Source organism: Thamnophis elegans, chromosome 2 (assembly GCF_009769535.1).
Source record: "Thamnophis elegans isolate rThaEle1 chromosome 2, rThaEle1.pri, whole genome shotgun sequence".
NCBI lineage: Eukaryota > Metazoa > Chordata > Lepidosauria > Squamata > Colubridae > Thamnophis > Thamnophis elegans.
The window spans coordinates 54,785,474-54,803,869 of NC_045542.1; the positions used below are offsets into that span (position 1 = coordinate 54,785,474).

The following is an 18,396-nucleotide window of genomic DNA, read 5'->3' on the forward strand; positions in this document are numbered from 1 at the left end:
GCCGGAGGGAGGGACTTCTACAACCCACAAAATTGCTTCGTTGGAGAATGTGACTGATAACACACCTTGGGGGGGAGGGGGAAACAGGGTCAGAGCCGGGGCACAAATTAAGTGAGGTTAGAGTTGGCTTCATTTGATCCGTGAGGACATGAAGCACTAATAAGTAACTGGATTTCTTTTGAAGCTTGACTTGAGGCTTATGATTTAATTAGGGCATCAGTCAGAACCTGAATTCTATGAACTTCAAGAGAGCAGTAATTTCAAAACAAGCACAACTGAAGACAAAGAAAAAAACTTCTGTACGATTTTATAGGCCAGAAATTAGGCCCAAATTCAAACCACCTTAAAGGCTAACTCAGCACAACAGTCTTTGGATACTTATACAGTAAGACAATCAAGAAGTTTAATGAGGCTACCACAAAGTGATTTTTAGTAAAATATAGGCAGTCCTTGGTTAACATGTGTAATTATGGCAGGGATTTCTGTTGCTAAGCAATGCTGGTGGAAAGTGCGATGTCACATGACCACACTGCTTAGCAACGGGAAACCTGGCACTCCCTATCACCATCAAGTGAGGATCACAGGTTGTTAAGCAAGGACCCCCTTGCAACTTCCTGCCAGCTTTCAACCAGCAAAATCAGAGGGGAAATTGGCAGGAAGTTTTAAATCTTGGGGCCGTGATGGCGAACCTATGGCACGCGTGCCACAGATGGCGTGCAGAGCCCTCTCTGTGGACATGTAAACCGTCACCACAGCTCAGTTCTGCTGTGCATGCCTCCCACTGGCCAGCTGATTTTCAGGTCTCTGCCATGCATGTGTGGGGGGCGGGGCGCACACAGGGGTGTTGTGTAAGCATGCTCGGGGACAAAGTGCACACGGGGGGTCACGTGTGCGTGAGTGGGGGGATGGGGCACATAAGGGGGGTTTTACTAGTGCGTACATTGCATTATGGGTGTGCATGCATGCTTTTGGCACTCGGCGCCAAAAATGTTAGCCATCACTGTATTAGGGTAATATTATCTACGGTTTCTGAATTTAATAGATATTAATAGCAAAAAAAGTTCAGAGATGGATTGATTGTTGGTCAGATATAAATATTGCCACATAAAAGTCTGGTGTTTCCAAATTCTCTTTGTGTTGAAAATTAAATTTAAAAATATATTCTAAGCAGATTCTTACCTTCAAGGGAGAACCGCTTTTTCAGTGGTTTGGAAGCAGCAGGAACAGAACCAAGATCTTTACTGACTTCGCTTGCAGAGTCCCCTGAATATAAAGATTGTAGTTTTTTAAAAATAAATAAATAAAGGCATAGTAGATATTGTCTCCAATGTTCAGGTCTTACATAGCAAGAAGCCCTGAATCAATAGAAATCTTTCTGATTTAAAGAAAAACTGATTTAATTGGAGAGTTGTGACCTGTATAAAGGAACTCTATGCCTTCCAGATATTTTATAGTCCCTGTAATTCCAAGCTGCCATGGCCAAGGGAGTCCAACACAAACTTGGCAAGGTAAAGCTAAAGAATTCACAATGTTCTGGGAGGTTGTGTTGTGTTGTGAGAGCAATTGTAGTTCTTATCCAGCAGTTCCTTAAACCAACCCCCGAGTTGCGGCCCACTACTAGGCCATGGCCTATTCGGAACTGGGCCTTGGGACAAGCAGGCTAGCACACACGTGTGCACGTGTGCACAGTCAGCTTGACTTGCATGAGCAATGGCTGGTGTGCATGACCCTGTGTACGGCCTGGTTACTTCCCTGCTGTGTCCCAAGCCGCATAGGTTGGGGACCTCTGCTTTAAATGAAACGTGCTCCCAGTATCAAGCTGCAACTGCAGAAGCCAGTCACAGCCACACAATCTCAGAAAAAGAGAAAGCTGCTTTATAGATTTGCGGAGAGGTGCTGTGCGAGAGCCCCTGCATGGTCTTATGCATCTTTTTGTTTTATTCCAAAGCACTCCATGGTCGTCACAGGTGCAGCAGCTTTTCTAATATGAGCCTCTTCTTGATTGTAACCACGCTTTTCTGTTGAAGGCCACCTATTGTGCTGCCAAGCACAGCACAGAAGTGACCTCTAAAGGTCAAATGCCACTTAGAGTAGCAGTCTCCATGGCACTAGTAGCAAACTGATGTTATTCAGTTTTGTCTCATTTACGTATATCCAGATTTTGCCCCAGGAGTTCAGTATAGTGAGCTTTAAGCTTTTCCAATTTCAGTTTCACAATGCTAGCTGGGTTTTATGCATTAGTGTTGAATGAATGAGGGTAAAATGTTTATCATCAATATTGTATCAAGGACAAAGAGATGGAAAAAGAACTACCATTAAAAATGCCTATTTTAATAGTTCAGACTGGAAATAGTGTCCATACATTAACAATTGTATCCCGAGACAGCACAGTCATTTTAAAAACTAATTCAAAAGTCAAGAACACTCACCTCTTTCTAGGTTGGTTGTTATCTTAGTTTTTGCTGCCTTTCCTACACCTTTAACAGCCTTCCTAGGAGACTTTGGGCTTGTTTTCTTTATGCCCAAAATATCAGCTTCCATCTCATCCATATCCTGACCAGGGAGAAAACATATATTGATGTTTTGTGTATGCTAGTTCGTGATTACCAATAGCTCACTGAACACATCAGAAATATGTTAGGGCGGTGATGGCAAACCTTTTTGTAAACGTGTGCCAAAATTGTGCGCACATGTCCCCTCACCCACAATGCAATGCGCCCTCCCCAACTACACCATGCATGTTGACTCCACCCACGCATGCGTGCATGCCCCCTCCATGGGGGGAGGGGAATTTTCACCCTCCCCAGGCTCTGGAGGCTTTCCTGAAGGCTGGGGAGGGCGAAAACGGCCTCCCCTGGCCCTCCGGAAGGCCAAAAATCAACTGGCTGGCGTATATATGTATGCTGGAGCTGATGGCTTGCGTGATGGCAGATATGGCTCCATGTGTCACCTGTGGCACGGATGCCATAGATTCGCCATCACGGTGTTAGGACCTGGATTTTTTTTCTTTAATAAAATGGTCATGGCTTCTTTTTATGAGACAGTTTTGATTACCTCCATCTTTAGCCGCACGTCCTTTGCACCCCTGTTAACTGGCTCAAAAGAGCCAAGGTGGCGCAGTGGTTAAATGCAGCACTGCAGGCTACTGCTAGATCAGCAGTTCAGCGGTTCAAATCTCACCGGCTCAGGGTTGACTCAGCCTTCCATCCTTCCGAGGTGGGTAAAATGAGGACCCAGATTGTTGGGGGCAATATGCTGACTCTCTGTAAACCGCTTAGAGAGGGCTGAAAGCCCTATGAAGCGGTATATAAGTCTACTGCTATATTGCTCAAAAACTTGAGAGAGAGCTAAACTATAAAACATTTCAGCAAACAATAAATAAATAGTGCCTCCTTATTCACAAAACATGCTATGCAAGAGTTGTGCTCGCTATACTAGCAAATCATGGTTTCCTATCCCATCTCACTCCTACCTCCCCTTTGCCCATTATGCTAAACTAAAAACAAACCAACCATTTCTTGATGAGTGCATTCAGCTCTTATGCATCATTTGCAAGATACAGTAAAACTGAGGGGTTTTTTATACACTGCATGATATATCCTTCAGTTTACCTTCAATGTCTCTAGAACAGCTTCTGGATCCACATCTGAGATATCAGGCTCCTGAGAAATTGAACAAATAAATAATAGATGAAGCTTAAATGGAAAAAATATCTAATAAATAATGCAATAATCATCCAAGACAATAATCTGGGCATACCGAGCAGAATTCATCGCTCATCATTACTAGCTACAATGGAATCCATCCTGCATTTTCCGGCACAGGTTTCCCAGACAAAGAACCTGGACTGTTATAATTTCTCACTAGAGGTGAAATTCAATTTTTTTTACTATCGGTTCTGTGGGTATGGCTTGGTGGGAGTGGCAGGGGAAGGATACTGCAAAATCCCCATTCCCACCCTACTCTGGGGCCAGCCAGAGATGGTATTTGGCAGTTCTCCAAACTACTCAAAATTTCTGCTACTGATTCTCCAGAACCTGTCAGAACCTGCTGATCACGCCTGATTCTCACCTCTGCATCTGCTCCTTCCTCCACAGCCATTTTGCTAAAGAAATCATCATCCAATAGGCCCCTGAAAATACAGAGGAAACAAGTAAGGAGAAGAATGGATCCCGCCGCAAACAGCTACAAGTTTTATCAAAATTCCCTAGATTGCTCAGATATTTTAAATCAAGGAGTAGCTTTCAAATTTCATTTCAATGTAGAAGAACTTTTTTTAAGCAATGCAGCTTAAAGAAAGATCCATCAATATATGCAGTTCACAGCAAGAAATGTTAAAGAGGAGAGGGAAAGAACAGCAATAATAGTAATAGGTTCAAGAGGCTCCATTAGTCGCTCCCACTGCCATTCTGCACTCTGAACATGTTCAATATTAAAATACAATGCCATTACGTACTTTCTGATGGTCTGTGGCATGAATTCTCTGGCTTTTCCATCAGTGCTGCCAAATGAGGTAGGTTTTCCTGAATTAGCAGGAGTATTGTCTTAAAATGAGAGATGAAGATGTAAACATTTCAGTACAGGTTGTATCCTTTGCTCTAAGACAGTGATGGAGAACCTTTTTCGCCTTGGGTGCCAAAATCACATACACTGGCGTGCCCACCCCATAATTTAATGTCTCCTCATGCTGTGACCCACACACACATGCGCACACGGCTTTCTTGGAGCCTGGGGAGAGCGAAAACGACCTCCCCCCGAGGCCAGAAACAGCCCATTTTCCGACTTCTGGTAGGCCCGGTAGGTCCGTTTTTCGCCCTCCTCAGGCTCCAGAGGCTTTTTAGCAGCCTGGGGAGGGTGAAAAAGGGCCCAACATGCAAACCGGAAGTTCGGGAATGGACTTCTGGTTTGCCTATTGGGCCGTTTTCCTCTCTCCGGAGGCAAAAAATGGCCAAAAATCAAGGCCAAAAATCAGCTGAAGCTGACAGCCTTGCGTGCCCTCAGAAATGACTCCACATGCCACCTGTGGCACGCATGCCATAGGTTTGCCATCATGGCTCTAAGAGATGGATTTTAGTCTGCTGGTATGCTCAGCAAAGTAGAGACGGAGTAAACTTACATGATTTAAAAACAGACTCAGTATGTGGAGAACTGGCTCAAGTCGACTTGTACCTATGAAATTTTAGTCAGTGACTTGAGCCAGTTCCTCTTGTATCCCAAACTACCATATTTTTCGGAGTATAAGTCACACCAAAGTGTAAGACACACCAAGGTTTTGAAGAGGCAAATTTTAAAAAAAGTTTTTGCACTCTGCAAACTTCTCAAAAATGGCCCGCTTTTCGCAAAAATGGGCCCCTTTTCCTTTCCAAAAAAAGGGGCATGAATAGCCCTTGGGAGGCTTGTAGAGTGCTCCTGGTGGGGTGGGGTGGGGCAAAAATGAGCAGAAAACAGGCCCATTTTTTGTCAAAAAAAGGGCATGGATAGCCTTTAGGAAGCTCAGAATGCTCAGGGGGGAGGCAAAATTGAGCAAAAAAGGCCCATTTTTTGCTCATTTCTGCCCTCCCCAGCCCCCAGGAGCTCTCTAAAAGCCTCCTAAAAGTTATGCATGGCCATTTTGGTGAAGGGGGGCAGAGCTTCGGCAGGCAAAAAATGCTGTTTTCAGTGTATAAGATGCACCCAGATTTTCAGCCTCTTTTTTGAGGGGAAAAAGGTGTATCTTATACTCCTCCAAAAAATACGGTACCTCTCAAGATGAAAAACTGAAGAACATCTAACATGTTAATTAGCAAATGATTGGGCCCCAAAAAGACAAGGAAGGAGCTCATGAGTAAGTACTATAGCTATACCTCAACATTGCATGGCTGCTGTTAAATAGGTGATGTACAGTACAAATGTATATTCAGAAACATGTAAACCCTGTGTTTTTTCCTAAAGTAGCACTCAGGATAGCTTACAAAATTAAAGGCAGTAAGCCCATAGAACTACATTAACATAACATATTAAAAACAATGCTAACAACACATAGCTGCAGGAATAAAAAGAACACAATTTGGGTCCCATCATACAAAATGTACTTTTAACCATGGTTTGAACATGTCATAGCCGTCTAATTCATCACAATAAGCCAGAACCAAATAAACCACATTATGATTTTGTCTGTTGGATGAACCTAACCAGTCAAAAACTATGCATATAATGCCACATGCTGATTTAGAATTCATGCATAAATAAAAAGGGGTTTGTGAGAAGTCCTGGGATTATAAAGGCCCTCCCTCCCCTGCTTCTTTCCTTTTCCTGCACAGCCAGGTAGGAAAAAGCAACAGCAACTTATGTTATGTCAATAGATATTTATGGTTATTGGGACTATAGCTTAAATGACCCATTCCATCATTAAATAAGGGTCATCTGAAATTACATATCCCACACATAACAATCCAGAGATAAACCAAGTCCTGGTTTATTCTTGTTCTTGTCTGTAGTAAAATGATGAGAGAAAATGGGAGTGTGTTGTTTTGCAAAATGCTTTTTTCTCCTGATAGAGATAATGTGAAATTTTGGTTTAGCACAAAGCTAGCAAACTGATCATTTTAGGTGTTGTGGTTTCAGTTCTGATTACAAAGCTAAATGTTATAATGCTGTTAAGACAGAGCTCTAGTCCAGGCATTGGACAAAGATAGGGGCTGGATCTATATTTGGGGTCAGAATGTTATGGTGCTTGATTGTGTAATATGGTTTTATTTTGTGTTTTGATAGTTTTAAATATTACTGCAAGCCACCCAGTGTTATAGTGCATGGGGTGGATGGCCATATAAATGTTTTAAATAAATCAATATAACTTCATTGTCATGCTGATTGGAGCTCTATGAAACTAAAATCTCCAAACTAGAGATGGAATTGGATTTTGTACTTCTGGTACAATGTTATTTGTGAAAGCAGCCAAGACTGAGGAAATCATTATCAAAAGGCAGAATCCCTCTGATAAAATCATGATAGAAATGGCATGCTTTTCAGAAGGAGAAAGGGAAGGCATGTGGAGCAGAACATTTGAAAATATTTCTTCATGCACAAGTTCCTGTTATTTTTTTTCTTCCACTTTACCATCATCACCAAGGAGATCTCCAAGGACATCATCAATGGAACCTACAGCAAACCAGACAAAATAATGAGTAGAAAATTCTGGGATAGCCAAAGCAAATTCAAGACCGTATCTTCAAGGAAGACCCCAGGCAGCAGTTGTGAATAACAAAAATAAAGTCAAATCTACATGGACACCACATGGAGAGAATGGAGCCAAATAAAATGACTTATTCTGTAAAATAAAATGTTACAGAATGTTCTGAAAAGATGGTTCCAATTGGATTCAGCAAGGAAGTGCTAAAAAGGGACGACTCACACCCTGGACGGCACTTCTTTACCCTCCTACCATTGGGAAGCAGATATAGAAGCATAGCCAGCTGCACAAACCGGCTGAAGAACAGTTTTTATCTATGGGCTGTCAGATTCCTGAATGCAAAATAACATCATAACTATGTAGTACAATGGATTTGCAGGGCCGGCGCAACGTGTAACATATTCACACTGGTGCAATAGGACTGGGTCAGTGGTGAAATTCCAATTTTTTTTACTACTGGTTCTGTGGGCGTGGCTTAGTGGGTGTGGTGTGGCTGGTGGGCATGGCTTGGTGAGCATGGCAGGGGAAGGATACTGCAAGATCTCCATTCCCATCTCACTCTGGGGCCAGCCAGAGATGGGGTTCTTCGAACTACTCAACATTTCCACTACTGGTTCTCCAGAGCCTGTCAGAAGCTGCTGGATTTCTCCCCTGGACTGGGTTTTTGTTAATATGATTTATTGGGTTACGGATTTTTTCTCTTCACTGTGAGTTGTATTGTGTTGGGCGGGGGTGCTCCAAGGGAGCTCAACCAATCTCATTGTACATATGTTGTGCACTGATAAATAAATTATTATTATTATTTGAAAGATGTGTCCTAGAGAGCATACATTTTTCAGATCAATGACATGGAGCTCCTGGAAATTTGATGATCAGTTTTCAAACTATCAGAGGATTCAATCAGAAATCTGAAGCTTTTCATGCATGCAATATGACCTAAATATCCTAAAATATGGGTGTCTAACCTTTTGGCTACCCTGAGCACAGTGCGTGAGGAGGAATTCTTTTTGGATCACATATAAACTATATAACATAGTTGATGTATTTAAATAACAAACTTCCTCTAATTTTATATATCGTTATTACTGGTATATTTTGGGGGGGGGGGCATTACTACCTGTCTAGGGCTACATGTGGCCCATAGGCCACAGGTTGGACATCCCTATCCTAGAGTATAAGCAAAAATGTAATAACATCTTCCTAAGAGAAGAAAGTATAGAAAAGACATCTGAGAATCTCCAAATTTGAGAAATGACCAATCAAAGAAAACATGAAGCAGTTGGACACAACATAAACCTTTTCTCTCAACTTTTCCAGCTAAGAATACTTGGCCCAAGAAAGAAGGAAACCCTACCTATAGCCATGGAACATGGGATCAAATCATTTTCCCTAGCATACCACATCAGTTTAGATCAGCTACCCAATGTACAATGAACTATGAGTGAGTCAGGGAACAGAAGGAGGCTGTCCCTGACATGCATATGCGTAGGGCTGAGGAGGGAGCAGCTTTGGAAAAAGGCTCATAGAAGGAAATAGGAAACAGGTGGCTACTGATCGGCCCGTCCCAGAGAGCTTATATATGGGGCGACGGGAGGGGAATTTTGCAGGAAGCAACAGTTTGCTATTCCAGGTGTAGCGAAAGTTTGCAGAACTCCGTGAGTTCAGGCCTTGTTTCCCTAGAGATCATTTTCTGGGCTTCTAGCCAAGGGGTTGCTTGTCTTCCTCCTTAGTAGTGGCAGACAGCCAAGCCGGCGTCAGTATAAATTAGAGGCTTTGGACAGAACAGGTCTACATCAAAACAATACCAAATAAACCAAAATATGCTTTAACATTGTTAGGAATATAATTCTAACGGTTGGGTTGGAAATATATAAATTACGTAACAATGTAACCTGTTTCTTTAAATCATACTGTAAAATGTGATTGGTTGCTGTTTTCCTCAATCGGCCATAAGAGGGAGCCAGAATTACTGTTAGCTCTCTGTTTGTTAGATGCTGGGCTGATCTGATCTGAGTGTTTTGGAAGCTGGCTGTTAGAAAGTGCCGTGAGCTATTGTAAGTTTTGCAACTGCTAGCAAACTTTGAGTACTGAACTGATTATACGATACTGGACTATGTTATTTGGATTATCCCTTAATTGAAGGATATTGATGACTGACTGTCTTATCCGTGTATGACTTGGACTGTTTGATGGACTCTGATACCTCTATTTCCACGAAAATAAAAGCCTATTTAAACTGCAGTGTCTCTGTATGCTGGTTTGTGTGTTCTCCAACACAACTCTCACAACGCTTCATTGAACGTACTTGTTCTCCCAAAGGGGAGCTTACCTAACAAACATATTTGACCCAGTTATAATATTGGCTTCATGTTTCTTTTTTAATCAGGGTTTGGAATGGGTTGACCAAAACACAGTTGGGATTCAAGCTGATAAGAGTTATGCAAGTTATGACATGGAAGCACTGTCAAATGCCAAACATGCCTCTCGGTGAGCCACTATGTCTGCAGATTCTTTTTCAACTCTCTTGCTTTATGCCACTTATCTAAAATGATATGGTGCCATTCAAATCAAAACTTTAATAACAAAGCATACATAAGATAAAACATTTTCGTTTGTACCTTTCAGTCAGTCTCCACTCCAGGCAAGTGCCTGGAGAAGTCAGTGAAAGTAGCCCTCGACTTAAGACCCCAATTGAACCCAAAATTTATGTTGCTAAGTGAGACAGTTAAATGAGCTTTGACTCATTTAATGACTTTTCGTGCCATAATTGTTAAGTGAATCACCACAATTATTCAGTTAGTAACATAGTTGTTAAATGACTCTGGATTCCCCATTGACTTAGCTTGTCAGAAGGTTGCAAAGGGTGATCACATGACCCCAGGACACCTAGGAGAGTTGCAGGAACCCTCATAAATACCCTGTTTCCCTGAAAATAAGACCTCACCAGATAATAAAGCCAATCAGGCTTTTGAGCTCATGCACTAAAATAAGCCCTCCCTGAAAATATTGCAACACAGCAGCAGCCATGAGTTGACCACGCTCGCCGCCTCCTGCACCTCAAAAATAATAAAACCTTCTCGAAAATAAGGTCAATTGCTTATTTCAGGGGTAAAAAGAAAATAAGACCCTGTCTTATTTTCGGGGAAACACGGTAGTCAGTTGCCAAGCATCTGGATTTTGATCATGTGACCATGGGGCAAGCTGCACCGGATCATAAATGTGAAAAATGGTCTTAGGTCACTTTTTCAGTGCTACTGTAACGTTGAATGGACACTAAATGAACTGTTGTAAGTCAAGGACTACCTGTATAGTTTCTGTGGCAGCATTTTTGGAAGTGATTTGCCTTTGCCTCCTTGCTATGGCTGACAAAGAGAGACTGGTGGGACTAGAACTCACAGCAGCCTGGTGCTTTAATCACTACACCAAACTAGCTCACATGTAATTCCATGAGTCATCAAATCAAAACATGGCAGAATGAGCACTTTGCATAGAGATGAAAATAACAAGAGAGCAATTTGACTGTCCCTAATCCTTCAAAGTCCCTTCTGGAGGTCCTAAATTCCCTTCCAAGCACAACCTGTACAAATTGGTGTCATAATTTTCTGATATTCTGAGGTACAGAACATTTGAACATTGTAGTGCAAGTCCTAAAATTTAGTTTGATTTAGTTCTTTAAAAAAAATCAAAGAAAGCCAAGTTTTCCCCATCTATCTCTGCTCATAAGCATATGGTCCTGCTCAGGGGTGGGTTCTGGCAGATATTACTGCCGGTTTGTTCAGGGATGCGCCCCGCATGCGTGCGTGCTGCACGTGTGTGATGCACGTGCATGCATAGTACAACTAATATTGCTATGCGCTTGCACAGAAGCAAAGAATAAGATGGGGGTGCCTATGGCGCCACCGGGAGAACCGGTTTGGGGGCGTAGCAGGCCTCAGTCGCTGCCAGTTCCAGTGACCCAGGTTGCCAAGCTACTACTGGTTCGGCCAAACTGGTCCAAACCAGTAGGAATCCACCACTGGTCCTGCCCTCTCTGGCTTTCACTTCTCAAAATTTGAGTTTGTGCAGCCTCCCCTATGGATCATTTTTGATCTTCATAATAACTAGAAGAATTTAATTAAATGCATCAATTAAAATACTGCTAAGGAAAAAAAACATTCCATGTTTATTAGTGTATTTGGAAATACAATTCACCAGGATGGTGCTATTTTTGTATTATGTAACTACTATTGAGAAATGCCTGTCTTTCATTCAGTGAACTCAATTGATCTTAATGGGATGCAATCTCTTGAAACTGGCTTCCAATGACATCACACCTTCCATTGGAGCAACCTGTGAAGCTAATACTTAATGGATCACAAGAAAGTAGAAACACAAATGCACTTACTTCTTAAACTTTTCTTAAGTTTTGTTGCCTAAAGAAAAAAATATATAAATATTTGATTAAAAAAATGAAAGCAAAGAGGGCCAATTGTCAAACATGGATTAAATCTGGAAGTAAACAGATACAAGAATGAACAATTATGAACCTTTGGTTCTCTCTCTTATAAACCTTGAACTGACTTATACGCCAAGGTAATTTGTATTTAATCCAAATCAGTTTACCCAAATTAGTTTTTATTTATTCTAGTGTGAATACATTTTACCCTGGAAAAAAGATACAATATATAATTCTGCTTCACTAATGAAAGCATTGCACCCTGGTACTTTTCAAACACATCAGATACTCTTCTGCATAATCCCCAAAGGTCTTGAAATTATTGGACTTCATGGCCAAGGCATCTGGAGGTTGCCCATTTGGACTCTGTTTTTTCTGATATTGTTCTGTTGCTTCCACCTGTTCGTGACCAAATAGACAATCTATATTTTAAAATTTTGCTTAGATTTGTCAGTATTTCTTCCAAGAAATAGGTCCCTCTGTTTCATGGAGACAATCACCACCCTGTAGATTCTTGAACCCAGGAAGATAATGTGTGCTATTGCTTTGGCTAGCTTTTTCAGCAGTTTGCATAGGTCAATTACAAGCAATTGGCAGATTGGTAGGAATTTTTTTTTTAATGCCGAGCAATAGGACAGCTCTCTTTCACTTTTAACAACAGATTTCTTAAGTCTCCCTCAATGATGGACCAAAATGATATTGTTAGCTTGTCTGAAGTTTAGTCTTTCTTCTACCTTCCAACATTTGTTTCTTCTAGCATCTGTGAACAATTTTCATAAGATGAATTCAATCAAATATGGACTTCCACATTCCATCTATTCGTTGTGTCCTAACAGCGGCCGGCTAAACTGTTGGTGGAATCTGACAGCGATGAACACTATGGGACTGCCCTGGAGGCTGAGGAAGACTCTGGGGGGTGTTCGGAGTCAGAGCAGGGACTAGAGAGGCCTGTTGGCCACCAGGTGGCATCTGAGTCAGGGAGCAGTGAGGAAGAACAGAGGGAGGCCGTCCCTGACATACGCGAGGAGGAGGGAGCAGCTTTGGAAAAAGGGTCACAGAAGGAAATAGGAACAGGTGGCTACTGATTGGCCCCTCCCAGAGAGCTTATAGGTGGGGCAACGGGAGGGGAATTTTGCAGGAAACAACAATTTACTGATCCAGCTGTAGAGAAACATTGGGAGATTTTCGTGAGTTCAAGCCTTGTTTCATAGAGATAGCTTTTTGGGCTCCCAGCCAAGGGGTTGCTTATCACTTAGTTGTGGCAGACAGCCAAGTCTGTGTCCATATATATTGTAGAGGCTTGGGACAGAACACTATTGTTGTAAAGGTATGTGACAATGACCTTGAGGGATGAGGGGAAGAGATGCTACCTGGGAAATGATCAGATAAGATAATTTCTTCTTCTGATCGTTAAGCCCCTGGGGACGCATCCCACTTTTGTCTACTCCTTTTCTAGGCAACATCTCCCCCACTTGCCCCTCAAAGCCATTGTCATGTACCATTACAACTGCTAACAAGATTGCTAACAAAGTACATGATTATCTTGATTCATGTGAACTTCTATGCTACACAAATACGGCAATCCATGCAATGGATAAACAGGAGAATGGCAGCTAGATTCCAAGACATTGCTGAAAAAAAGGCTACTGTGAATTTGATTTCAAAAAAATTAAGAACTGATGCCATCTAAGGGATCAGTTCGCTCATTTATTGAATATATATTTCCAGATTTCATCCTGGACCTGGGTCTTGACTTACTGAACTCTAAGGGCAAAGGGGAATATAGAGGACAGCATGGTTATTAGTTATATTGGTTTAAAAAACTGACAATTTCACTGAAGCATTTGTGAGCCTCAGTTGCTCATGAGTTGGGTTGAGTAAGGATTTGAGTCTGGGTTGTGTAAGGAGTTTATGAGAAGAGAATTGGAATGAAGAAGTGAAGATGCAGGATGAACTCCAAATATTATATCTCTTCATTAGACTCTTTCTGGATACACGAGGTTGCCTCCCTCTTCATGGACAATAAAAGACCCACCAACAATTGCTGAATTTGAAATCTTACCAGTTCTAATAAACATAGTCTAATATGATACAGTGTAATCTAATAAGTGAGGCCTGCGCGCATGCATGGGGGGAGGGCATTGCACTATGGGTGTGGGCACGTGCACGCTCTCCCCCCACGCTCCCTTCCATGCTTTTGGCATGCCTTGAGAAAAAGATTAGCCATCACTGCCCTAAACAGATATGCTTAGAGAGAGGGTTGGAGTTCTTGTTTTCTTGATGGTTAAATTGGCTGAAAGTAGGCCATTTTACTTTACAGGTAGTCCTAACAACAGTAATTTGTACTGGGAATGCTAAGTCATGCAATCACATTACATCATGCTTTATTTCTAAAATGCAATGTGGTTGCTTTGCTAAACATCGCAATCATGGCAAGTTCACTGCCATCATTATGTGAGGATCACATCCATGTGAGAAATTTTGGGCCTACGGGTAGCCTATTTCTCTGAAAATAAGACCTTCCCAGATAATAAGCCCAATCAGGATTTGAGTGTATGCGCTAAAGTAAGACCTCCCCGAAAAAATTGCAACACAGCAGCAGGCATGAGCTGACCACACTCGCAGCCTCCTGCACCTCAAAAATAATAAGATCTCCCCAAAAAATAAGTGCTTATTTTAGGGATCAAAAGATAATAAGACCCTGTCTTATTTTTGGGGAAACACTGCAGCTGTTACTAGATGGCAAAGACTTGCCACATTGATTTGTATCCTTTCCTGCCAGCTTCCCCATTGACTTTGCTTGTGGAAAGGTCACAAATAATGATCATGTGACTGAAGGACACTGCAGCCAAATCTCATATCACAATCACATGATCATGGAGGTACTGCGAGAGCCAGAACTTTGAGGAGTGATTGTAAGAACCATTTGTTCAGCGCTGTTCAGAGGTGGGTTTCTGCTGATTCACCCCAAATTGGGCGAACCAGTAGTGGCGGCAGTGGGAGGTTCTGCCCAGCCACCGGACGCTTGTGCACATGTGCAGAAGCATCACGCAAGCACATGAGTGTGCACATGTGCACGAGTGAACCGGTAGTAAAATAAATTGAAATCCACCACTAGTGCTGTTGCAACTCTGAAGTCACTGAAGGAGTAGCTGATAAGCAAGGACAACTTGTAATGCCTATGATCCAACAGAATCAGTTGAACACTGTTCATTCTTACCATCTCATGGTCTCCAATTGCATTGCTGTATCTTTCGCAAGTGATTTTCTCAAGTTTTCTTCATGTAATAGACATGTATCGATCAACGATTTCTCCAGCCTTTCTCACTTACAATGCAAAATAAAAATATAATTTATTAGGATTTTTAAAGAATCCTAGCTGGCATTTATAACCTTACAGCAGCATTTTCATCTTGCAGCAGGCCCTATGTATTTGTTAGACACACTGATTCATTAAACAGCTGACCACATTATAGCCTAGCCCTAGTAAATTGTGAGGTGTCACTGTGGCTGTTTAAACAACCTTCAACATAGTTAACTTAATTAATTCTGACTTTGTGTGAGTCATAAGCTGCCCTAACTGATTAGGTCTGGATAACACAGCAAGCTAAAATATTACTGTTTTTTGCAATTCTGCCTTTGTGCAAACTCAGCTTGTGAGCTTCCCACTATCACTCAATTTCACACAGCTTGTACAAACTTCAATGCTCTCTCCAAATTCCCATCATGAGGACCCAGATTGTTGGGGGCAATATGCTGACTCTCTGTAAACCGCTTAGAGAGGCCTGAAAGGCCTATGAAGCGGTATATAAGTCTACTGCTATTGCTATTGCTATCATTTAGTCTAGTCCAACATACCAGAGCTAAGAATGCTTCCTTAGCTAATCTACTAATTTCTAATGGCATGTGACTATCATCAAATCAACAGGTTGCCTCTGATACTTATTACATGCTGATAGTTTGTCACACTTTTTCCTAATTAGTATCTTCCAAGTGTGTGGGACCTACAATCATCTAGCCACTTAGAGGCTCCAGTTTGGGGAATGTTAATCTACAGTTATAAACAAAACAGGCCACTGAAATTGAGAGCATAGATACTGTTGATAGAAGTGTGTGGCCTTGTTTCCATTCTCTGTAGGTGGAGTTGGGAGAAGGAAGTTTTCCTAAATATAAGATTCTCTTACACTATTATTACTATTTCATTAAATTTATATGTTGCTTCAGGGACTCTGGGCAATTACGTTATGTAAAACTCTTTAATTCAGATACATCTAGAGACGAGAAACTTCAGGAATCTGCTACCAAAATAACTGATCCCAGGGCCTAGGTTACAAAGTCAAGCCATAACAGGGGCAAATCTCATCCTAATTGTTGCCAAGAAATCTACAAGGATGTGTAAAAGAAAACACCAGAAGTTGAATTTTTTTCAAGACAATTACCTATATCTGTGTGTGTGTGTGTGTGTATGCTGATAAATAAATAAATATAACACAAATATAACAAAGGCAACAGTAAAAATATTGGGTTTCTGTCGTGATGGACTCTTGTGACAAGCCGATTGACAGATAATGGAAGCAGTTAGCTTCCTCCCATAATTGGGGCATACCATTGGTTGTGACTTTAAATATATATATTTTAGTCTCCCCTTATACACACACACACACACACACACATACATGCATGCCAAACCAAAGCCCGGGATGTTATATCACATGTAATATCACAGCCATCTGCTCAGGACATTACATCACAGAACTCAGGAGGTTACAACGCAAAGGCTCAGGATGTTACAAGGCAGCCAACGTCCCAGGATGTTGCAGCACAGGACTCAGGATATCACTACACTAGAGCTCAGGATGTCATCACACAGCCCATTACCCAGGTCGTTACAACACAAAAGACTAATGGGCACACAGTCAGTACCTCAGCCACACAGGATGTTATGAAACAGCCGACTAATCTGCATACATCAACTCTATCAACTAATCAAGATGTAAGAACACAGCCAACCAACCCGCTTACAGCAACAAAGCCAGCACTCCACCCACACCCCACCAATATTTATAGAAAAACAGCAGCTCCGTCTTTCTATAAATATACATATGTATATTCTATACATATACATACTTTATATACATATATACAAACAGAACTATATACAGTTCAATGTAACCTTATATACCCAACACCCTAACCAGTGGCTTACTAAACTAATCCAATTAACTGCATTTGCACAAAGCCTTGAAATGTACACAGGATTCACACAATCGCATCCTAACCAACCAACCAACCACACTGCAGATTAGCAGTTTGTGTAACAGGCTGTGTGTTTCGACCTGTTCATGCCGATTAAGTTTGTCCTAATTGCGTCTCAAGATGCCGGAAACCACAATGTGTATCGAATCAAGCCGTTGTGATCCACTTTAATGACGGTTGTGGTTCCGTTGCCTTCCACCTACAGCCTTCGCCGTTACTTACTGGAACACAACTCAGTTACCATAGTAGCCAATGAGCCGCACTCGCTACAGACACTCTCCCCGCACAGAGCTGTATCAATCTTCTAGAGCCTCTGAGATCCCCCCCCCCACCCGTTTCCCGCGTTCTGCTTTGAAAAGGGAGAACAGCCTAACTAACACCCGTTTCCCCGGATGACCGCCTACTTATCAAACCACGGACTCGCTTCTTCTTCCCCCACAACCGCTGCAAAGAGTTCTAGGAAATGCCGACTCCCGCCTAACTCGACCCGTGTGCTTGCCGGTACTGACGAAACAGGAAATACCGGGCTTCCCCCCGGGAATGATGCCTGGAACTGGAGGTATCGGGCTGTTGCGTGATGGTGCTTCTGGAGAGGGAAACCGGTTACCCAAATGTTGTGTGTTTGAATTATTCTTGCATAACCCGGATTTCGGCAATTGCTAAACCGTAGGCGAGTTTCATCCTTCTTACCACCTACCGGCGATGCGTTGCTAAATTGCTATTGTACTTAATTGACCGGAGCAAGATCGGGTTTCAGAAGAGCCCGTGAGGACTGGCTGATCCAGAGAAAAAGCTCGCCTTTATTGCGCCTCTCTCCTCCCCCCAAGGAGAGGCGGGAGATGAAGGCGATAGCCAGCTAAACGTTGGCCCTTTACACAGACGATTCTTGGAAATTATTCCGAATGTCATTAGCCCCTTCAAAAGAGAAAGCTAAGAGAACACAACCATCGTTTTCTCTCTTACAGCCTCTAATATTGCCCAGTTTGTTGAATTTCCGTAACGCTAAGTGAAGCTGCTGGTGGCACTGCCATCTCGCTGCCTGTGAACATTATGTGTACCGTTATTTCACCCTCTCACCCTTTTTTTCCCAAACCAGAAAGCCTCAAACTGCTATCTCAGTGGATCTCAACCTCCCTTTAATACTGTTCCTCAGGTTGTGGTGATCCCCAACCATAAGATTAAAATGTGTGTTTTCCAATGGCCTTAGGCAACCCCTGTGAAAGGGTCATTCAACCCCCCAAAGTGGGCCCGACCCACAAGTTGAGAACCACTGTGCTATCTCTTGCAACTTCTATAGGATCTCCTTTCATTCACCCCCCCCCCCAAAATCTTCCACGTAAAAACAAATTTTTTATCATGCCCTCAGTTTGTCCTGTCCCCTCTTCAGGGTTGTTTCTCACAAACCATTTTTCCTGTGACCTTTAGCCTAATGAAAATGACACACCGAAAACTATTAGTAGGAATGAGCAGATGGCTTGGCGAACACTAGGAAAAGTACCTTTTACTATTTGAAAATTATTAAATACACCACATGTTC

At 42.1% G+C, this 18,396-nt stretch overlaps 1 protein-coding gene across 3 annotated transcripts in view; it reads right to left on the reverse strand.

The window, feature by feature from the left end:
* The window catches only part of FBF1 (Fas binding factor 1), a 52,952-nt gene extending 35,514 nt beyond the window's left edge, over positions 1–17,438 (reverse strand). The window contains exons 1-9 of one of the 3 annotated variants that reach the window (XM_032210433.1): positions 17,383–17,438; positions 14,824–14,930; positions 11,553–11,580; positions 7,096–7,137; positions 4,457–4,544; positions 4,072–4,132; positions 3,612–3,662; positions 2,430–2,553; positions 1,180–1,263 (exon numbers count right to left, since the gene is read on the reverse strand). In XM_032210433.1, coding sequence (XP_032066324.1) covers positions 1,180–1,263; positions 2,430–2,553; positions 3,612–3,662; positions 4,072–4,132; positions 4,457–4,544; positions 7,096–7,137; positions 11,553–11,580; positions 14,824–14,826 — 481 coding nt within the window. In that variant the 5' untranslated portion in view covers positions 14,827–14,930; positions 17,383–17,438. The other 2 variants (XM_032210431.1, XM_032210434.1) reach the window with 2 other exon arrangements.
* Positions 17,439–18,396: the final 958 nt, after the last annotated feature.